The sequence below is a fragment of the Aythya marila genome (assembly GCF_965140915.1).
Source record: "Aythya marila genome assembly, chromosome: 7".
Classification (NCBI taxonomy): domain Eukaryota; kingdom Metazoa; phylum Chordata; class Aves; order Anseriformes; family Anatidae; genus Aythya; species Aythya marila.
In genome coordinates, this window is record NC_139048.1 from 18,576,223 (window position 1) to 18,600,344 (window position 24,122).

The following is a 24,122-nucleotide window of genomic DNA, read 5'->3' on the forward strand; positions in this document are numbered from 1 at the left end:
TTAGGCTGTATACGCACTGCTTTGTTACAGTTCGCCTGAGCCCACTAAGAGCAGTCCTTTTACCTAGCTTCCACAAGTGGTCCAGGCTGGGGCTATATGCAAAGGAGGAGGCAAAGCAACAAAATGTCTCAGCTACCCACCCACCATTCTCCTAGAGCCTGCCAAAAATCTGCCTTGAACCTCCATTCCTTATGCCCAGCCTCTCTTTGAGGGGGCAAGCTGTGGGCACGTACAATTCCTTTTAACAGCCACTTCCTTCTTTTTGTACCACCACAGAGCCAAACACAACACCCTCTGCATCTTGCTTTTCACCAGTGTCACATATAAGGCTTTTGCCTTTTGGATCTAGATCACTGAAAGTTGGTGGGGTCTAGGGGAAAATGGTGCAGAGTACATAAAGAAATGTACAGCCAGCCTCATACATCCGGCAATTCTACTGGTAGGTTACCACTGTGTAAGGAAGATGACTGGGGCCTATAGCATCCCTACTAGCTGCAGAATGATGAAGGTAAGCAGTATGTATTACAAGGACCATGGCTGGAGGAGAAAAAACATGATCAGTATAACCAAATGGTGCTTTGAAGGTATGGATTTGTACATACACACATACCTACCCATTCTATGCACTGGTAGCACAGAAGGGAACAAACTAGTAAATGATTATGTCATTAAAGGCTACAGTTGCACAAATCAGGTATTAATTTCTTGATCTCTGTAAGTTCCTAAATCCAGAAGGTTTGACTTTGAAATCTGGGAAATATGTTCCTCTATGGTTAGTTTAATGCATAAAAAAAAGGCAACAAAAAGAACGTCTAAAGGCTGAACTTTTCATGGTTTGGGTTCTGTTCAAACAGAGCATGACTGCTCCCACTTATGATTTGTCTCCACTCAGGGACTAACCTTCACAATACTCAGAAGCTTCCTTCCTTGGCCTACCATACTTAAAATGCATACTTAAAATGATTTCACAGGAATGCCTAGAAATGTTTTAGTTTATTTTACAAGCAGGAAAAAACAAAAGACTAGATTATATTAGCAGGAGAATACCTCACCCACACCAATATTTTCCTTATTTAACTTGCTGTAAACAGACTGAGCATTTGATCAAACAGCATTTGATCTGCTACTTCTGCAAAAAGCTGTTGCACATCTGAATACGTACAAAGGTGCTTGTTTAATGGTGATACAAGAAAAAAATAGCAGAGGGTGACAATATGAAACAAGGACCACTTTACAGAATAGAGCTATTCCTGTGTTCCAGAAATCTATCTAGAAGCTGCCAAGGCATCACAATGACTTCTCTGTGCAGTGCAGTAGGTAAGATGGTTCCAGTTGCCTGGTTCAAGTGCAAACAGCTCATGAGGCAGCCATTTACAAGGCAGGACTGCAGCGCACTAAGTGAGCACAGGACAGCTAATGTCACCCCCTACTGCTTTTTTTAATACTTCTGTCAGCTCGGCAGCACAGTGACTGCTGCTGGAAAAAGCATGCCTGGCGTTTCTGACGGCTTCCCGTGGAGTTACATGGAGAAGAGACAGACAGCCTAAAGGCTAAAAATGAGATCAGCACACAGAAAACATGCCTCACATATTCATGCTTGACTCTTCTGCTGTGGAGAGGTATGTGGGGGCAGGGAAGAGGAGAAGCAGGGGAATGAAGTATGTTGTATAGACAATGTACCAACAGCTTTAATAGCTTAAGGAAGCCATCATGTTGGAGAACACAAATGTGACTCCTGGCAAAATGCCAAGAAAATTCAGCTAAGATACTGAGACAAAAATAAAATAAGCATTTCTATACCTAAGTACAACCATCACACAGCACTGTAACAGCAGAGTCTAAATGCTTGAGTCTAACCCTTAGGTTCCACTATGGGATGCTAACTCCTGGGCCAACAGGGGGAACAATGCCACTTCAAATAAAATGTACAGTGTAGAAGATCACAGAATGAGGCTAGGTCTACTCTTTGTGACAAAAATCTCATAATCCTGGGAGAAATAGCTATGTGCAGAGCATATCCAACATGAAGGATTTGACCCAAAGACACCATTGCAGGGAGTATGTCAAAAGTGAAGGGCAGGTTGCCAGCTTTTGAGCAAAGGGATTAAACTGAGAACACCAGGGTGAAGTTACTGTCCTGCTGACAGAGTCACTCTTATTTACTCCCCAGGTCCTGTCCTCACAGCATTCCTGAACCTGCCTCTTTCTTAGACACAGAAGACACTGTGAAGATATAAGAGAGAAGGGTCACCAGTCCAGCACAACATCCAAGAAGCAACAGCACAGTTTTGAATAGATCAGACAACAGAAGCATCAGACAAATATGAAGCAGAGAAGGTCTCTGTGGCCTCAGGGGGAAGAATCTGTCCAGCATTCAAGGAGAGGTGGAGAAAAAAAAAAGGGCACACGAAGGGACAACAAAAATATTTACTGGTATTCATCAGGAAGAGATTTTGAACATCACTGAACTAGCATTTTTACAAATCTAGCACAACCTTCCATGGGTAATAAGTTGGATCTAGACACTGCTCTGGGCATGGATAAAGGTAGGGAAGTTGGAATTTCAGGTCTGTATAATTTGCCATGTCTCAGGCAAAATGAGACAATATTGTCTCACATGTACCAGAATACCTTGGTCACATACCCAAAATTTTTGCTGTTACTTCAGAGAGTTAGTGTTAAATGCTCTTCAAAAGTAACCCTATATAGGCATTTGTACAGAGGCTGGAAAATTGCAAGTGCTCTTAAACAGATATTGATATCTACTGGACTGAATCCATCTGAACCAAAAACTGAGAGGAACAGGTAAGCCTCCACATCCAGTTCACCCTCTAAAAGCCATTTCCCCTGAGAAAATTTTCTAGTTCATCTTTGCTACCTTTTCACTCTCTGCAAACTCCTGCAGTATAATTTGTCTCTCCACACATAGCTCCAAGAAGTCTTCTGAATGGAAACTTTCATGTAGAGCAGGGAAGAACGTTAGCTGGTTACAGTCAGATCCTTTCTCATCCATGTCCCTCTCTGCTCCACTTAACGTCAGCTCTCCTATATGAGTACGAAAGGGATGGCAGTTTTAGTGGCAGCCAGATGACAACAAAATAATCTGCACTTTAGACTTTCACCCAACCTGTTCTACTTTGGGAAACAACATTATCAGATTTTGCAGATCAGCAAAAAAAATAGGCATGAGAAGTAAAATCTGTGACTGCTAAAGAAGGGTGCTTAGTTCAACTAAAACCAAATCAAATCCCTATCATCACTGAAGATTCAAACATACTGAATAAACATATTTATTCACATTTTTGCACTGTGTTGGGCTGATCATATGATAACCAAATAATTTTAAAAAGACTCTGTTTACATACTCAGATTAAATTAGGAAGAACTGAAAATGGCAGTCTCCCATGAACATGCAATGAGCAGGACCATAAAAGAACACAAGGAGAGATAGCCCACTCCGTATCTTGCCCAAACTCTTATCTTGCCCTAAGTTTGGGGAATTTGTACTGTACATACAGTTAGGGAAGGAGTGATCAGCCTTCTCTTAATCCTTCTTACCGAAGTAGACTGCAATCACTTCCACATAGAAACTACATAGTACTTCAGTCTTGTTCTGAGCCTAAACAATAGGCTCCATTCTCCCTCGATTCCTGGGCCCTAGCACATGAAGAAGCATACAACAATATACTGCCTATATCCAACAATGTACACTAAAAGCTGGACTTGGAGCAGCCATACAAATGGCCGAAATCCACAGCCTTAGACTTGGCTGACATTTTTGAACTCGAACTTCTTAATTTTTTCCTCCCTCTGAAAACCTACCAACCTCTGTACCATATTTCACTAGTCTGTTGTTTTCATTCTTTTAATGTCTCATGTAACAGAAATCCTGGCCTTGGGAAATGAAAAATGTTGACAATTACCATATTTGAAAAACCTGGTCCCATTTTGAACACTGAAAAACAAATCTGACATGTTAATTTTCTTGGAGATTTCCTCATATTCTCCATTATTCTGTCCACATTCTTGGAAACTCACATTTCCTATAATCACTTCCCTGAGCCATTTATCACCAGGTATTTATACCGCCTATAATAACTGTGCCAATCTTTTAATAGATGTTCAAATTTATTTATTTTATTTATTTTTTAGCCCAGAATGCTGACACTAAGCTTTTTACCTAGACCAAATTCTGACCTGGAGCCTTGTACACAGCTCTCTTTGGCTGTTTGTATTTACCCACTACCACAATGTAATTTAGCCCTAAACCATTACCTGAATCCACTTCAGCAGTGGGGGTTGTTTCATTTCTGTTTGGTAGGAGAACCTGAAAAGAGACTAGGTATGACTACAGAAGAATATGCTGTCAGGTAAACATAAACAAAACCCTGCTGCAGAGCAAAGCACATATTTGGAACTATGTTGCAGGTAAGTGCCTTGGAAAATCAAATAAACGCATTTGAAAGGACCCAAAAAAAGAACAAGATGTAAGAATAATAAGTGTCAACAATTAAGCAAAAGGTCTATTGTCTTTTCAAAGATGAACCTCTATGAGGCCTGTTATAGGATAAAATCATATAACCCAGACTGCAGAAAATTGTCAGAATTCAAACTTCGTATAAAAGCTGAAAATGTCCTAAAGATGGAAACCTCTTGACATATTAATTGCTTCAGCTTCTGACTGATAGGATTTGGCACTTAGAATCTATGGAGACAGACAGTACTAAATTCCCCATATACACAGGTCAATGCTTAGTTCAAACCACTCTAATTCCCGTTCTTGATCATTCACTAGTTCTAGCAGCCCTAATATACGTAAGGCTAACAGGATGGTGCAGCTTTCTAACCAGACTCTGCTGGATACACTGCAAAATACAATACCCATGAGATATTACAAGCAGAAAAATATGTCTGGGTTATATTCTCAATTATTTTAGATTTTGTATCAGAAGAGATGGAAAATCATTCCGTGGCTGCCAAATTCATTGCAGTTGCTGTTAATCTCTCTCTCAAACCAAGACTGATTCAATGGATTCCATACGCATGGCAGAGCATATGGGTAAATCAGGTGATGAAGAAGCGGTAGAAAGAGAGGATTATAAAGACACCGGCAACTGCAACAGAATTTGTGCACCTCCTGTAAATATTTTCTACCTCACTCTTCATTCGTATCATTGTTGCTCGGGTGTTCCCATGTTGAATCCTCCTCCTCATACGTGAAGGCCCTTCAAAACAGTCAAGAATCCATCGCTGCTCTAAGGACTGTGAGGCAATTCCCCATGGGCCCCTCCTGTAGAAAAGCTGCTCTTCAAGTACCATCCAGTCCTTGGCTGCTTTGCTGTAACCACACTGCAGCATCTGTGGGACAGAACCACTTCGTTACTCCTCCACACTTCCCTCCTGCCACCCCAGCAATTTAGAGGGATCTGCCATGTGGGACCACAGCAGAGCAACTGTTGCAGACCCAGCACAGGTCTGACTGACTACCAAAAGAGTGCTCTGGGAGATGCTACTAATCAGATAAAAGCAACAAACATAAGAATGTAGCACGCTTCACCCTCCTTGAGAACAGCTGCTTTCATTTAGATATTTAGCTCAAAAGCAGTGAGCCAAGAGAGCAGCTTCACAGAGGATTTATTCAACTCCAATTTTTCTGGCCAAAACTCATGTTTAATGGCAACAACCATGCTCAATGAAAACAGAGTCTGAAAGTTTCAGGAAAATATTATACTCCCTCCAAACATGGCATAAATTTAAATATTTCTACTTGGGGAGGAGGTGAGAAGGAACACACTAAAACATTAATCTAAAGGAGAGGTGAATTTCAAATTTCAAAGAATTAAAAGCTTGTTGGTCCCTGAAGGTCAATCCTGAAAAAGAAACATACCTGTGAGATTTTACTGACTATGAGTGAATTCTCTTGAAAAGTTTTACTGGCTGCCAAGAAAAAAGGTCAAAGCCCTCACTTTCATTTCTGCCAACGTATGAGTGGAATAATTCAATTAAACAAACAACAATAAAAGGCTCCTAAAGATAAAGTGAGGATCTGCAAACTATTTGGTGAGTGATGGATATTGTATCATGTGTTAGTGATGAGGTCAGCAATGGAGCTCACTGCCTGTTACAGGCACACTACTTATCTCACCTCTGAAATGCCTGATTCTCAAGGTAGTCCAAGAGCAACCTTTCAAAATCAGAAAGGTGTCGCACAACATTCCTGTTCTTTACCTGTACATGATCCTTGTACAAAGAGGCATACAGCTCCTGCCCAGTTCTTCGGTACTGTTCCATACATGACACAAATCCCTAGAAGAAACATCAGAACACATTACACCCATACAAGGTGCTGCAAGTGTAAGCCCCAAAGGACAAAAGCAGCCATTAGTTTCTCTGTCTTCTGAAAAATAATTAGGGAATACAGCCTGTGTCTGTGAGCTTGACAGCTCTCCAGACAGCACAGTGATGAGGCAATCATCTGAGAGCAAGCTGCACACTCACACAAGGGAGATGAACATATCCATGATCTTAACAAGGGTCATTAGTGGAATTACTCAAGAAGGAGAAAGAAAACAAAACTGCAAGGCTTTTCCTTTCAGAACTAAGATATTTAGTACTACAAGTAGCAAAAACAAACAAACAAACAAAAAACAATTTGCTGTTGTCAAGACTCCAACTGAGGTAAGGATCTGGGATTTCTAACTATACACCTTGCTGTATAAACAGAAAGCACAGACAAAGGGCTGGTCCATGTCCCCATTCTGCACACAGGAAAACAACTGCTCCTAAAAATATTTTTGATATTTAGGAGCCTAGATCTACCAGCAACAAATGACTTTCAGTATATATATGCTATTTAATGGGAATATGATGCAGAGATCTCTGAGCTAGTTTTAGAACTGGAAGATTGTAGAGCTGTGCTAGTGCAAGATGACAACCACAGTAACTGCCTCTGCTTCACTATGCAGCATGGATACGCCTTAAACCCAGCATTACTCAGGTGCTTCTGGAAATATGTGTCCCCCAAAGCAGTCTGACACAACTTCCTGGGCACCTTCCCTTCCAGGATGTTCTAGACTCAGAGAACAGTGAACCTGCATCAATAGTCACTGCATTTGTTATTGTATATGAATGAACTTAAGCTAAGGAAGGGTCTGTGCAAGCACGAGACTGATAAACTGCTGTCAGGAGATTATTTGCTGCATTCCCCACTTTGCAAATGGGTCACTATGGGACTCACGATGATGTTCCTAAACACTGCTGAATTACACAGATACACACAAGCCACAATACCATCTAAACCATAAATATCTACTCCAATCGCCAGCCAAATGTGGAAGAGGTACACCAAAACAATAAGATGAAGAGAAAATGAATCAGGGTGGCTGTTTATTAACTGCATTACAGAGAGTAGCAGAAGTTTCTGTTCCTTTAATAAGGTCCTGAGGATTAGTAGTGGCAGAGAAGGCAGAAGCTGTTCAGAGATGACTTAGGACAGCTTAGAGTGCTCTCAGTGCCACGCAAAAGCTCTTGTGCCCACCAGTGTCCCTGAAGGGTTTCTAACAATGATCAGAAAGTCAGATTGCTCTGAGTCACAGTCCAAGTCTAAACTGGCTGTGAAAGTCCCAGACTCTCGCTACCTACAGCCATGGATCAGATGGGTAACTTTTAAATGCATGGACTCTGTGCCACGCTGACAGTGATTCCTCACAGCAAACTGTCTAGCTGCTGCTTGCACTGTGCTCTAATTAAGTTAACACACAAGGTCTATGTGGTGTGCCGATTACTGCTGGCTGTCAGCCAGGTCTGCACCCCTGCCGTGAAGTCACATTTATTGTTGTTTCCCTGCAGGAAGCTCCTGTTTTACACTGATGAAAGTCATTACATTTTTGTTTGTTTAAAGCATCATTAAACCTGTAATCACAGTTGCGGCCTCACAAAAGTATTCTATAATTCATGCAAAACTCCCATAAAGGCTGACCTAGAAAGCAACAGAATCTCCATGCTGTTGAGCCAGGCTCAGTACAGGAGGAGAGCTGAGATCCCAGCTTTTCGTAGACATAGGGTAAAAGCCATTCAGAGTAGACAACCAATCCCTCCATGTATTAGCAACCATTTCAGATACCCGCAGAGCCAGTGCCCTGCTGGCAGCTGTTTCAGTTCCGCACACTCTGTGTTTCAGACATGGTCACTGATCAGATCCCTGAGCTCAAAGCCCATGTTGAAAAGGTTCTCACCGCATTTCCTGACACAGCTCCGAGCCTTCCAAACACACGGAGGGTTCTCTGAAGGAAAAATTCTGCTAGCCACATCTGGTGGAATGAAGACTAACCACTTTGGCTTCCAAATGAGCTCTAGCTAGTCAGCTTTAACCAGATGAGCATGTCCCCAGTGACCACCCCCACAAGAAATCCATCTGGCTGTAAAAATAAAATGAACAGTTAACAAAACTGGAGATCACTGTGACTGCAAATATATACATATATACACACACACACAAACACACTGAAAAGAGTATAGACCAGGCTATCATCTATCCATTGTTTGGTCTGAACAATTAAGACCATACAGTAAAGCTTAATGAACAACTAGTGTGACATTTGCTGTGACCTGCTAATAAATAAGCAGATTCCATTAGAAAGACACATCCTGAAATCATATATTGTAGGGGGTTATCCTTTAAAATGGCAACTCCATGCTGTAGGTTGAACACAACAGTGTTAGGGTTAAATATTTATCTTGAACAAAAAGGATATATCGGCTTTGATAATTATTAGAATCGTGTGACATTATGTATGGGTTGTGTTTCAATATACAGAAAAGCAACTCTGAATGCAGAAAGTGTAATGTGTATTCTAAGGAAGATCAGACTAAAAGGCCATATTAATCCATCCTGGCCTAAAACGGAGCACAGTAACATACTTTAAGTCTTCCTTATACAGACTTCTCCACCTTGCAGCCTTAGGCACTTGCATTGGAAGTAGACTCGGGTCATTTTGCTAGCCCACATTCCCCAGACAATATTTAGAGCTTCAAAAGGTGATGGAATTTACAAGCTATTTCTCTACTGGAAGCAGGGGGATGGCAGGGGAGAAGGGGGTACAACACACAGAATCCAAATCCATTTTTCCTCTTGCTGCATGGAGACCTCATGCAAATAAAAGTGAAAATGATTAGCATTGAGGAATAGTAAAACCAGCAAGAAGAAAAATGCTGGCAAGCAGAGAAAAATGGCATGCCAAAAAACCCAGAGAGTGGATTTTCTGTAATTTCTTTCAACAAAAGCAATAGAAGGACTGTTTGTAATAAAAAATGGTTAGAGAAAGAAAAAAAAAAAAGATTGAGGTGTAACTTTTAAGTTAACAATTCCCTATTGAGCTCTGGAATGTTTTTATGTCTATTTTTTATATGTATGTGTTATATGTGCGTGTGTGTATATATATCACTTAACACTCCTGCAGTCCATAAATACCCAGGCTTGCCATAATAAACTCACATTGCATGATACAGACTCCACAAATGCCACAGATCTTTCCTAAAGAAACATTATGTCATTGGAGCTCTGCGCTTTGGGGCTTTTTTTGGGGAATTACAGGCTGCATGTTGTATTACAGAACACATGTACACCAAAGCTCTTAATAAATAAGCTTCAAGATGAAGATCCAAAAGGACAGCCCACGTATCCAGATCTCTCACAATGGCAAGTGTACAGGTCCAATCCAACAAAGTCAGTAGTCAGACAGATGACAGTGAAAATAACCAAATACTTAATTTGAAGCATGTGTTTTCAGCATCTGTTGGTGAGGACTAGAACTAGTGATGTTAATCTACTTCTTTCTAAGCTAAATAAGTATGATAAATATATATGTACACAAAGAACACTTGTATAGCATTGCAGCTATGTTAGATGCATTAAATAAAAACATCTACTCTTGCACAGTGATTTTCATCAGTATCATAGAATGGTTTATGTTGGAAGTGACCTCTGGAAGTCACCTGGTCCAACCCCTCTGCTCAAGCAGGGCGGTGTCCAGATGGCTTTTGAAGATCTCCAAGGAGGAAGACTCCACAACCTCTCTGGACAACCTGTTCTGGTGCTCCATCACCCACACAGAAAATAAGGGTTTCCTGGTGTTTAGATGGAACCTCTTGTGTTTTAGTTTCTGCTCATTGCCTCTTGTCCTGGCACTGAGCACTACAGAAAAGAGTGTGGCTCTGTCATCATTGCATCCTCCCTTCAGGTATTTGTACACATCAGTAAGATCTTCCCTGAGCCTCCTGCTCTTCAAGCTGAACAGTCTCAGCTCTCTCAACCACTCCTCATAGGTACTCTACTCTCTCTGATAGGAAAGTACCTATCAGAGGTATTTATGAAGGAGGTAAGTGCCTTTATTTCTACCTTACAGTTGGAGAAACTAAGACAAGTGAGTCTCTGGAACATCCCGCCACTATGAATGGGAGCTGGTGATGGGACATAACCAACCTGAATTACTTTGAAACAGCTTGGTAATCTCACAAAGATGAATGTGGCGATAATTTGCAGTAGCAGGGCGAACAACTTAAACCAATTTGGAAATCCCTTCTGCTGCTCTTAAGTTGTTCCTAGTGCCAGCACACTTTCTAATATAGCTGATTTGCCAGAAATTAGTACTTATATTACAGAAAGGAGTCCATATCCCTAATTCCTCTAAACTGCCTTTCAGAATTCTATTTGGGAGTTCGTTTTTTTTGTTTTTTTTTTTTTTTTTTTTTTTTTAATTACAGCTATTTGAGCAATTGCTAGGTTTTCTGAAAGTGTTCTGTGGGCACACCAGACAAATGGAAGAGCACATAAGGTGCTCTGACAGACAGAAAAAAGTACATGTAAGTACCTGTAATTAGCGTATGTAACTAGCAACGAGGTTGTGTACAGCAGAATCAGATTTGATAGCTCATTCATAACACCCGCTGAAACAAAGAATTTTAAGGCATACACTTATATTTAAACAATGCAACATTTCTTACTGATTATTGCTTGTGAACATACCAGCAAATACAAAACCTAGTTCCAGTTTATAAAAAATACAAAGATGTCAAAATCACAGTTATTTGTAACTAGGCTTGACTAAATGTGTTTTAACAACCACATTTATGAAAAACAAGACACTGGAGGTAAAACTACCCCAAACTTATTACTTGTGGGTGAAATATCTGAAGTAATAGAGGTCTGCAGGTAAAAAATCTCTTCAGTGATACTGTCAGATCTGAAGAACAGACCGCGTATTAACAGATTTACTTTTTCTTCAATATCAATTACCATTTCTATTACAACTTTTACAGATGGTTTTTTTGCTACTAAGATGGGGTTCAGATTTGACTTTAATCCAAGCATTAAGATATAAGCATACATTTAATAAATGAACAGCACTTGGACATCATAAAAGTGACAGTTAAGTGCGATTAAAACCTCTGTGGGTGACAACTGAAAAAGCAGTAAACAGAAAATGAGCATCATTGAAATGACAAACATGCTATTAATGTAAGATTTATATTTCAGCCACTTTTCATCTTGAATCAAACAGAATTTGCATTTTTAATGACACAGAACTATAAGAAAATGTCATTTTACAAGGGGAAAATTGTTCCGTTTTACTCAGGTATGTTTCTCAGTAGTTCAACATTAAATGGTGCCTGCCTGTGGTGCAGCACTGCTCCTCTCTCAACAGCTCCACATCCCAGCTCTGTTCCCTGGACTATGTGCCCTAACCAGTGTGGATCTCTTGTCACTGACCATATGATTTAGTTGGGCAGGAGACATTTTCTACAAAATGTATCAGTTTTTGCAGTCACCATCTAAAGCAAAGAATTGTTTGAATGGAAAAATTCCTGAAACAATTATTTACATAGCTACAGAGCTAGATTGGCAACAGTTAAGTTTTGAGGCTAAACTCTTCCAAAGCATTAACTCTATCTTGTAGTATTTACTTCAGTTCTCATACTCATCCTGTTTCCCCAAATCTAACCAGAATTTCTCTCCCCTCCCCACAAATACACAATTGAAGCCCAATACTTGTGGTCTGTTCCTGCTTGAACATGGAGAATAAATCAGCCTCACAAGCAGAGGATAGGATTACAGGTAGCATTGCCATTTTACATAGAGGAATCTGAGTGTCACAGTAAATTACTAAAGCTGGCTGAAGTCTCCAATTCATCAGTCCTGTTGTACTTAGCTACAGAAGAAAAACGGGCTACCATTTCCAATGACACAAGTCTACCCCTGCTCCTAAATCTAACATGGTGAATCAGAGGCCAGGTATGCTACTGCCCTGTGCAAACAAACAATAAGACAACTATTTCATAACCAGACTACTTTTCAAGTAATTGGCTGTGAACCAGGAAGCAAGTAGGTTCATTTCATAAGGGAAAAAAAAAAAAAAGTTTCACTAGTCACCAGGTAATAAACATTAAGCTATGGCAGATAATGTTTTGTTTTTTTTTTTTTAACATCAAAGAGCAGTCTGTCCTAGTTCTTAGCATATACTCTCCACATTAAGAGCTGTTTTCAGGCTCTTTTGAATCACAAAATTGTTATTGCCATGTGGATTTTATTGTTACTTTGCCAAAATTCATTTAGTTTTTCAACAGACTGCAGTTCCAGCAGTTAAGTGTTGCATGTAAGCTTCGTGCCTCAACCCGCTAGGAGGCTAATGCACACTGCCAACTGCTCCTAAGGATCATGGATGGATTCCTGGCATCTCCAGTTGGTTGGGGAATAGCAAGCTTAATGAGAAAAACCTCCATATTTCAATACACCATAAATGTACCCAAACACAAGGGTGAGTTTCAAGGGGATAAACTCAAAGTACAGTGTACATGTGATGAGTCAACACAGTATTGTCAGCTAAACTTGAGCAGCACAGAAACTTCCCTACTTCTACATCAACTATATATTTATAAATTGTGTATATATGCATACACACATACCTTTTCAACAGCTGATACTACTGAAGAGATAATTCTTGTGAGAACAGGAAAGTTACCTCCTAATAGTTAAAAAGTTCAATGTAAGTTGAGATCTGTCCTTTATTCCTGTCTCTGAGAATGACTTATGTGACTTTGAGATAATTCACTCAACCTCCTGAGCACTCAGTTTCCCTCCAGTTACAGAAGAGGTGTTACCTCTTCTAGCGAGTGCTGAAAGTCAGACCTCAGCGATATTGGGAATAAGGTCTCTCTTTCCTTCATTTGTTCTTTCTGACCATTTTCTTATTTCTGTTGAAAATAGTGATTTTTCTAACAAGTGCCACAGTTGTGGTAACTTAGGGCTTTATTACTACATAGTGTCATAGTACATTTATCTGAAAACTTCACACTGGAATTTTCTGATTATATTTGAATTATGCCTTTTGTTTAAGAAAAATGTGCATTTCTAATCCTTTAGCTGAAGAAAGAAATTTGTAAATATTAGTATATGCTTAGAGCTCAGAGTCCAGAATACAAAGAAGCATCTCTCCATAGTCCACAAAATTAACAGTTTTCTTAAAATGACATGCATTTAAAGGTGACATGATTATTCCATAGCAACAGAAAGTATGAATGGAACACAGTCAAGCACAACCAAGCTTTAATCTGTCTAGCAAGGACGATAACATGAGATGAGGGCACAGGCAGGTAACCTATGTCCTTGTTTAAGAGGAACCTTTAAATTCATCCTGCGGAGATTTCTAGAACTTCCCCTGATTTCCTATTCTTTACTTGTATGCGTCATCATCAAATTACACTCTGCTATTTTAAATCCCTGTTCTCTGGTGGAAACGCACACTTAATTTTCTGGGCACCTGAACTCCTGTGTACATTTTATACTGCTCCTTGAATGAGATAATATGCCACATATAATTTCATAACTTGTTGATAAGTGAAGTTGGTCATAACTCTTCTTCTTATAAAGATTTCTACTAAAAAATAGCATAAGTCATGAAGCAATTGACTTCAAATAATTCTCCTGAAATTATTATAAATGTTGCATCAAAACTCCTGAAGCAAATGGACATCTCTAAAACAAGAAGTATGAAAAGTGATTTCTCTTTCTATATATTCAGCACAGAAAAAGTAATTCTGTTTCACTGGCTACCACTTGTTTCTAAGGTTTCTCTGCATCCAAATAAAGCTCTGCTTCCATCCACATTAATACTATTCAATTCATTTGGCATGATCTCTGTTATGTGAAAATAAAACTCTCCAACCAGCAGCTGAAAGTTGAAACTACAATGCTAACAGCTTTAAGCCTTAAACTCCACTGGCTGAAATCCTATATGCAAGCTTAAGCTTGAATCAGACAGTCTCTAACTTGAAAGAAAAACAAAACAGCACCACATTTTCCAAAAAAAAAAAAAAAAAAAGCAGGAAATGAAAACTTCTTTTCACACAGTATGTAATTAAATAGAGGAACTTCATTGGCACAGGATAACAGAAAAAAAAAGCCATTTGAATAGTTACCTATAAAAAGTTTTGGAAGGGATATTGGATCTTGTGTTATAGGCTTTAGATGAATTATAACTGATACAAATCAAGAAAGGAACAACTTTGGTAGGATAGATTCTCTACTGTGCATTGTGCTGTAACACACCATCTCCTTTAGCCATTGGTATTGGCTTTTTAGGGGAGGACAATGGGGTGAATAGCTATTGGATCTGAGTTAGCCTAATAATTTGTATTCATCATTATGCAACCTTTATACTCCATTTTCACTTTTAAACAGTTATCTTCAATGAATGTGGAAAGTATCACAAGTATTTCAAAAATTTCAGTAATTTGTATTACATAAAATCGGGTAGCTCTGCATTGTATGTTTTCATGCAGTTCTTATCTAACCTAGTGACCTATTGGATTATTTCATTATGATCTTCTAAGCAATCTGAAAATGAACAGTGCATCAGATAACTACTTAAGAGGACAAAAAAATTCTTTGTTCAAAGTTAAAGAAACTTTTTCCAGCTTGCTGCAGCATACTGTAATTTAGCTTTGAGCCAGTTATTAAACAAGACAATAATATTATAATGGAAATTGTTTAATATACATCATTAATAGCAAAGTGCCTGCTTTCATTGAAGTAAAAATGTGTGCTATGAGCAGTTTTGAAATGAATATTTGATTCTAATCTTCCCTTGTGCATTTAATGACATGCTAATTTACATTTTAATTACTTCCTAAGAAATCAAAGCATTTGTTGACAGTAGAACATAATGTCAACTTCACAGTGCACTGTTGGTGGATGGTTAATGAACTTAATTAGATAATTAGTGATGTTAATTATCCTTCTATCTGAAGATAAAGATGTTACACAAATAATGCACTTTTCAAATAAATACCATTTTATGTTTGCTTATTTTAACTTAGTTAACCCCAAAAGCAGGTAAAAGACCAATAGAGTAATTAGTAAGAAAAATATTTGTTTAAATAAGAATTGTGATTATGTTTCAGATATACATTTTTTAAACTTCATTTCACCTACCATGGACTGTTAAGATGAGCTTGTCCATCCTGCATCATAGATAAGGATGCTTTCTAATGTAATTCATTACCAGATTATATCTAAAATAACAAGATCGTTTCATCCAACACCTATTGGTGTTGGATGAAACCCACATACTTCCACCCCTTAAACATTCTCTGATCTAATTGCCCCAGTATTGTTTGAAAACCCAAGCTGGTCAACATCTTTCTTGATTTTACAGTTGGTTATTGAAAGATGCTGTAACTATACAGGAAATAAGCAATTAGTGTTTGAAAGTGCTGATCCAGTATTAGTTCTACCACTAACCATCTTGTGTGATCATGGCAAACTCTCTAAATTCATGTCCATCAAGTTGACATAAAGCTTCTTTCTTACCAAACTCAAAAACCCACTGACAGCATTTTGAGCTAATGCTGATACTATGTGCTGGGGCCAAGTATTCTACACCCCTACAAGGGTCTGCAGGTGCACCATCAGTCTTCAGTTCAAATGAAACACTTCTGCTTGAAAAGTCTTGTTTAAAACTACCCTCTAAAATACAGACTTTTGCACACAAATGTCTGACCCAATAGTTTGCAAATATGATTTAAGAATATTAGTTTCAAGCAGGTCATTTCTCAGTGTTCCTTCACACTTAATGCAAAACACCAGTATATATGGCTGCAAAAAATGAGAAGCAAGATTGACAGCCAGGAGTGAATGAAGTCCAAGAACTCTATCACCCTTTGGCAAAGGAATGCAATTAATGAACCCAAATGAGAGAGGACAGGCATGATCAGGCCTGCTGTACCACTCAGGAGGCTGTGCATTTCCTGAAAAGCATAACAACTATATCTACAGCCCCGAGGCAGCATGTCTTACAATTGTTAGAAGTATTCTGCTTGTAACCTTGCTCAGGCATTCATCCTCAGGAAGAACCTTAAGACACTCAGCATGGTAGAAGCTGATAATGGATTTGCAATTTACTGAAATCATAAATGGTTGGCTACAACAGTCTCTTGCTGCTCTTGCAGCTTGTTGAAAACAACAGAAATAACTGGTCATTGCTAACCTAAAAACTAATTATATAGCCTAAGATTCCAACAGCAAAATGAGGGAAGAAGTGTAGGGAACAGGGAAGGCAGAAGAATAAGAGATCAGAAGACTTGTTCTGAAACAGGAAAGTCAATGATTTTGAAACCTCTAGTACTGTATTCAAGAGTTTTATAGACCGTCCTGCTGGTGAGCTTGCCCAACTCTGTCACCTCTAAGTGCTAAAGGAGCACCTGACTTTGTATAGTGCTCCTCTTGCCCCTGCATGGCTATTCAGACTTCCAAGAAAGCACAAGGTAGCAAATACCAGAAAAAATTGCACTTCCACTCCTAGAAATGTGATCAAACTCTTCTTTCTGAATGCTCATGTGTTCCAGACAGAGACCTGAGCAGACCATGAGACAGCAGAACAGATTCAGGAATATGTAGAAAAAACAGCTGTATTTGGTTGCTTGTTCTGACATTTGCCATCAAAAAGCAGGGAATCACCTTCACTTATGTTCTGCCTTAGCATCAAGAAACACTTTGTTACTGTGAAGGTGACTGAGCACTGAGGTTGCCCAGAGAACTCGTGGAATCTAAATCCTTGGAAACACTCAGAAGCCATCTGGACATGGTCCCTGGTAACTTGCTCTTAGTGACCCTGCTTGAGCAACAGGTTTGAAGAACATGACCTCCAGGAACCCCTTCAACCTCAACCATTCTGCAATCCTGTCATCTTTTCCTTCAACGTATGCATTTAAGATGAGAGGCCAAAATATAATACTGAATCAAATTCCAAGCATTGTTTGACATTATCTGTGTGCTTTCCATTACAGACATTTCAACACTATTAATAAGTGACTATTTTCATTTGCCAAACCCTAGTTGTAATCCATAATTAGGTTATTTCTATATTGGTACAGCAACAATCACACCAAAAGCCTAATCCTATTCAGTGTAGAGACATTCTTAAAATCAAAAAAAAACCAACACACTACCTCAGCTAAAATAGTCTTCTATATGAAATTTACAGAAGCTTTATGTTGCATTAGACAGGAATCCAATTACTTTCAATTTTTGTGCTCACAGCTTCCTTTGATACTGAGAATCCCACCTTTTATCTCTGTTGTGAAGTGTATGAAGAAAGTGAAGAAAGGACAGTGGAAGTGCAAAGGAATTCATTTTCTTCCCCCTCAATTTTTATCTCTGAAAATTACAGCAAGTCCTTTCAAATATAGGCTGGAGGGAAAAGCAGGGAGAGGGAAAGTGGAGAAGAGTATTTGGAACTGGAGTTTTGCATCTCATTGAAAGGAACAATTTATCAGAGCTACAGAGCTGTCAGTCTTTGACATGATAAGGAATAACACCAAATGAGTAATGTTTCCTTCAAACCCAACTCCTTTAATTACAAGCCCCTTCCTTGCAGAAGAGAGACAGAAGATGCAGAAACACCAATTTCATGCACTTGTGCCTGAATAATGTCTCCGTGCTGCCTTTTCCAGATGGCAACCTTTTCACTGGAGGAACTAATGATGTGGGCATATTTAGGGAAAAACCAATAACGGAGTCTTTAACCTTCAACAGCAAAAAGCATGTTGTACAAAATGTTCCTTGGGATACATTTACAAATATCAATTACATTGCTCACTGAGGTGTAATCAGCTGTAATAATCAAAATTAATTTTAAAAAATAATTAAACAGACCCCAGGGCAAATACTAGATGCTCTTGCAGTATGACATCACAGTCTACATATGTACCTGGGAAGAACTTGCTCACTCTAAGTAGCAACGTGATTTTAAGGAATGAAAAAGGATGCTGTGGCACAGTGAGAGAAAAACTGCTGCTCAGTAAGGCACTATCAGACACATTACTTAGGTATCATAGCCTTACCAATCAACACACCTAGAACTGAATCAATTCACTGGGGATAAAGCTTCAACCTGCTGCAGCTTAAGCTAGAGGGTTAAAACTCCCTGAAGTGATGCTGTAACAGACTGTCTCTTCAAAAGGAGGAAAAAAAGACCTTGATACATTCAGCATTGCAATAAGATGTTTATGCCCAGTTCTGAAGTGCCCCACTGAAGCAGTTCAAAGCTCTCAATATTCTGTCAATTGAGTGCTGCTCTACCCTATAGCTACTCTAGCCCCAATGTACACAACTAACTAGTGTGTCGTTTGTATTCTAGACAAATGAGAAGCAAAAACATAGAAATTGTTAAGGCTGTCAACCTAAGTTCTTTATATCAATGACTATTTCTTTATTCTGCACTTCTACTGTGATCATGACCATGGCTTACTATAGCATTACAAATAATAATATAGCCTTGATACTAAAAATTTTGAGATATCACACTCAGTAAAACACGTATTCTTACAGTACTCCATTTTATAGCTAGCAGTGTAGGATTCACCAAGACTCATAAAACTACCCAATGTCATACAAACACTACTGCAAATAAACTAAGAGAAAATGTGTCTCAAGACAGGCACTACCAATTTTGTCATTAGAGCCACAGCCTGGAAACACAAACATTGTTTCCACACAGATGAGCAACGCAAATTTATATGCTTAACCATTCTCATGAATATTGCCCACACAAGTAACTCATGAAAGGAGATCTCAGTGGCTTCCAAACCTTCAGTTTGCTCTCTGGCTATTCTGTTCCCCACTCTGCCACCACAAAGATATATCACCCCATTTCTCTTTTGTGACTTACTTTTTAAACTTGATTTTAAACATTTAGAAAGCTGATGGAGGTTTTGAACATCAAAGTTAGTCAGATTTAAAGTTATGGATATTATCATGCACCTTGCCATGCTGGGGCCTTAGTTGTTTAAAACAAGTTGTTTGTTAAAAGTTGTTTATAAAAGACAATGTTGACAAGCAGGATTTAAGTCACTAAATTTGAGGTACAATAGGGATATGAATATTATACAGATGACCTGACAGACTACTAATAAATCCAGTGAGTAAAACTGAAGGCACAACTATTCAGCTTGCATTTCTACACAGTCCTGGATTCCTAAAAAACACAACATGAATGCCGTTTGTCCAGCAGAAATACCTATTCTCACACACAGAAGGACAAATTGCTTCTAGAAAAAAATGTTTTCCCATTCCATGCGAGCTACACAATCACTCCATACATGGGCAGACCATCCATTGGTCTAAAGCTATTTCACACCATGTCACCTTCAGTGGTGATATTCTGAAGCTAACCTAATACATCCTAGCTGACCAGTCAGGGTCATGTAGGTACCTCTGTCCAGTGCTCATGAATGCTCCCCAGTACAGAAGAAAAAAACACATGACCTGCCCTTGAAGAGTCCAGCACAGCTTATTAAGTAAAGGTCTTACCCCACTCACTGATATCTCCACTTTTAGGCAAGTGCCAAGTAAAGCTTTCTGGCTCCTTCCATCCAGGAGACAAAATAAAATTATTCATAATTGTCTCTCTAGTCTTAAAGTCTGGGAAAGGAACCTCAACAGCCATGGGTGTCTAATTTCCGAAGGAACACACCAACTGACATACACAGAAGCCTCATAAGTCGAGACAAGCTGCCAGAACCATATCAAAGGCAGAGAAGGTGACAGAGACAGAAAAGACAGCAAGGAGATGTTACCTCAGATTTGTATGTCATTTCCTTTGTATTCCGGCCAGGCATCAGCCTAATAGCTGAAGAAAGACTTTCACTCCAGGAATTGTGCTTGCTCTGGGATGAGCTGGGCCCCCCCTTATTCTGGAGAATTCTCTTTTCTGATGCTGTGAGCCAAAAATGAAAAGAAAAAAAAAAAAAAAAAAAGAAAAAGAGCTTGTAAGACTTGAAGTGGAGCTTGTGAGGAGGTCTTGTGTAATGTGTATCAGTCTTACACAAGATACAATGTGGTAGCACTTCACTTCAGCTGGCTTGTCCTTTTCTTTACAAGAGAGCTGAATAAACGTGCTTTTAAAAAGCCTTTATTTAAAAGCCTGAGGTCTGCCATATACCAGTGTCACTGGGATGACCTTTTTCACCCAAATATTTTCCCTCTTATTAAATTCTCCTGTGGGACACATTTATCAAAGTACACCTCTCTTTCTTACGGTACAACGCCAGCCCAAACCCATCACCAGATGATTACAGAAGGGCTGGGGCATGACACAGAAAACAGTCACAGTACTGGATTACAGAAAATGAGAACCTGTTTCATCTAGCAGGTGACATGCAGAAGAAGAGTACAACCAAGGAATTAGCAGCTCTCCATTAAGCACTGCAATATCTATGGCTACTACAAGAAGTGTTAAATAAAAGAGCAGAGACCTAGGAAGTTTTGCCAAGCTTTTGCCATCATTTCTTCCCATAAAGGAGTGATCTCAGTTATCTTCATGTCCCTCTCTCTGTCACTTCCTTTTACAGAGAGGTCCATCTTGTAAATGTCCTCCAGAGCTTGCCGCCTCTGAGAGATGAGTTGCTTCCAGATGATTTCTACAGTTCTCAGAATCTCCTGATGAACTAAGAAGCAAAAGAAACTACAAATGAGTATTTTTTGCATAACAAGTCAAGCAGCAAATAAATCAAAATCACCTAATTTTGAACAGCTCTGGTCCAGAATAACTGCTGGAGTGCATAGAGTTGCTCCATTCTGTCCAGTGTCTATACACATCTTAAGCCAGACCATTTAGTCTATTATAGAAAAGAGTAGGACATTTCTTTTATTATATTTCAAATCCCTGAATGAAATGAGTAGGAGTGACAGATGATTCTACCTGGTTCCTGCCTTGAAAAAACACCTCATCAGAAGTTTGATGAGCTTATTATCACACAGAGTTCTAAAGCACATAAACGCCATTCCTTTATATTGTCAAATGTCATCAGAAACAGTAGGAGGAAGGTAATCAAGTCATGAAAAAATCTGACGTTGCAATGGGCTGTACAAGGAAGTGCTGAGCTGTTTTGCTCTCTTTCCCTGCAAATCAGACTGATCTGACTGCTTCATACCCAAACTAATACATTAAACCAAACAAACACAAAAAACCCCACACATCTCTGCAGTAAGATTCAGCTGATAGCCCACACACCGAATCCAGCCCAAGTGTTTTTTTCATTGTTTTTTCTAAAAAGAACCATGTGTTTCTTTCTGTGTAGAACAGCCACCAAGCTACACAGGCCTTGAAAACAGAAACAGAACTACAAACAGCATGTAGTTGGGCACTGACAGTGGCCACAACTTGGGGAAAATATCCAAACATATCCATTACTCCTGAGGATGTGGGATATGAGTTTGGAATAAAAACATACCGTGGAAAGACCTCTCTGTGCTGTGCTTGCAGTGCCTAAACACTCTGAAGAAGGAATTCAGCATCACTTGCACAAGTTGCTTGGATAGCTGTTTAGACCAGGCACTTTTGTACCCTTTAAGCTGAAGCCAACATGCAATAAATTACCATCATCTGGAGTAGGTAGGCTGCCTTTCTCCTCTTCACTGGGTGCAAGGAAAATTTGGTGATGAGAAGCCAGTCTTGGTTTGACATCCATCCCAAAACCTTCTGGATAGCTGTGACAAAAGGAAAGGAGAGCAGATGTAGAACAAACCAAGGACAATGAAAAAGCTAGTTATTTCTACTCATCCACTCCTACTTTATTCATGTAGCAGGCTACGTTCGAAGGCTCAAAGGCCTACATCAATCACATGACATTGCAGAGTTTACAGGAAATGGGAATTAAATCCCTGTCAGTCTGATTTCCAAAGTCAAGGAGCATTCATCAAGATCCTATGAATCACTGTGTTCTACAAGCCTTATCCCTGCAATCCTTGGTGCACTTTACCTACCATTTACCTCAGTTAGCTCGAGCACAGGGTTGTACTGAGGTATCCAGATTGAATACAGGATGCTCAGGGGTGGTACAAGAAAGCTTTATGCAGTCTCTTTGCTCCAAATTTCTTCACTAGATTTATCTCCCATTGTTTGGGAAACACTGTGTTGCCATATCCTACAGATGATCTGTTCACTTAGTCTCATACAGTTTATAAAGCACTCAGCATAACAAGGCCACATACTTTAGCACCTAGTGTTTGCCCTATTTTCACTCTTCCCTAAGCACCAGTATTAGCCAGTGTAGGAGTCAGAGCCACCTAGATCTTTGTCTGACCCACTACAGACACTCATAACACACTAGATTATTTCAAGAATAAATAGGCACCACTACAAGGGAGACTAAAGCCTCTGGGGTATGCAAAGCTGCCTGTTTTATTTGTGGTTTTCTTTAAAATGCAACAATTCTGATTCACAGGACTTGCTATGTTTGGCTTTTGGATAATATCAAACTTCTGTAATTTTTATTGTTGTTAATATTTATACTCTTGCTTATATACAAGCAATCCTTACCCCATCTCCACAGTTTTTGTCTAGAAAGTATCATCAGACTGGAGTAAGAATAATCATGTAGCAATAGAAAACCTCAGGAATTAATTGTGGCTCATTTCTGTTATGATACCGTATCACTGCATTCAATTCAGCACACCTAAGCAGCACAGAAGGTTTCCACTGAAACAGCAAACATCAAAGTGAATAAAGCCCTGGCCATTATTTGCTTCTTTTAAAGAAAAAGAAGTGTCCAAAAACAAACAAACAAACAAAAAAACAACAAAAGCCAATCTTCCTCAGTTTACATTAAAAAAAAAAAAAGAAAAAAAAAGTACCTTTGACACAAAACCTATAAGAACAGCAAACAGAATACCTATGAATGTTCTAGTCCTATTTAGTCAAGGGCAAAACTCCCAACAATTTCAGCAGAACCAGGACTTTGTAATTCATATCCAAGTAACAATAACCAAAACAGTAAGATTCAGAAGATCCATGCACTGCTTTCTGTATGTTTTAAGTATACCCACGTAAGAATGACTCATGAATCAGAACAACCATCTCCCTAAACTACCCCAGTGCAGATATCTCAGAAAATGGCCACCTGCATGCTTGTGGAAGGATTTTATATCCCAAAATTTCCAGATTCTCATTTTACTGGTGTGCTCATGAGCTAACTCCATTGAAATCAGTTGAGACTTGTTAACTGCAGTTTACTCCAAACAGAGTGAGCTGCTAGAAAGGCTGAATGCGTAAAAAAGATACACTAATATCTTAATACGAAGCAGCAATTAAACCTTGGTGCAAATTCAAGGGCTCTTCTTAGACAAACCTGCAAGCTTGCCTGAGTGCCTCTGAAATGAAACAACTTTTCCAAAATTAAAGAAATGGAATTGAGTGTTATTACCATCTACTGTGCCTTGCTTGCACAAATTTATGCACAAATAGTATGCACAAACATGCATACTAATCTGCCTATAAACCACAGAGGTGGTAGGAAATTTTCTGCTCACTAGTGTTTCAAGGAGAAAACAGTTTTCTGATTGAAGAACAGTATCTCTTCCACTTTCTTGCTAAAAAACAATAATTTGTCTCCAAAACAGTGAGCACATGAATAAATTTTCCCCTGAAATTAAATTATTATTATTATTATTACTGTAAAATGTACAAGGGAAAACAACCATCTTTCCCCACGGAACTTTACTCTGTAACTTCAACAGACACCAACTCAGACAAGAAGCTCTGGCCAAAGCAGGCAACTGCAAAATGGTG

General features: G+C 39.1%; 1 protein-coding gene across 1 annotated transcript in view; it reads right to left on the reverse strand.

Annotated features, from left to right (window-relative positions):
* The window catches only part of WDFY4 (WDFY family member 4), a 129,320-nt gene that overhangs the window by 53,163 nt on the left and 52,035 nt on the right, over window positions 1–24,122 (reverse strand). The window contains exons 37-43 of the mRNA XM_082765209.1: window positions 21,933–22,042; window positions 20,809–21,000; window positions 20,131–20,270; window positions 6,229–6,306; window positions 5,155–5,358; window positions 4,276–4,327; window positions 2,879–3,045 (exon numbers count right to left, since the gene is read on the reverse strand). Of these exons, the coding sequence (XP_082621335.1) occupies window positions 2,879–3,045; window positions 4,276–4,327; window positions 5,155–5,358; window positions 6,229–6,306; window positions 20,131–20,270; window positions 20,809–21,000; window positions 21,933–22,042 (943 nt within the window). The remainder of the gene's footprint in view (window positions 1–2,878; window positions 3,046–4,275; window positions 4,328–5,154; window positions 5,359–6,228; window positions 6,307–20,130; window positions 20,271–20,808; window positions 21,001–21,932; window positions 22,043–24,122) is intronic.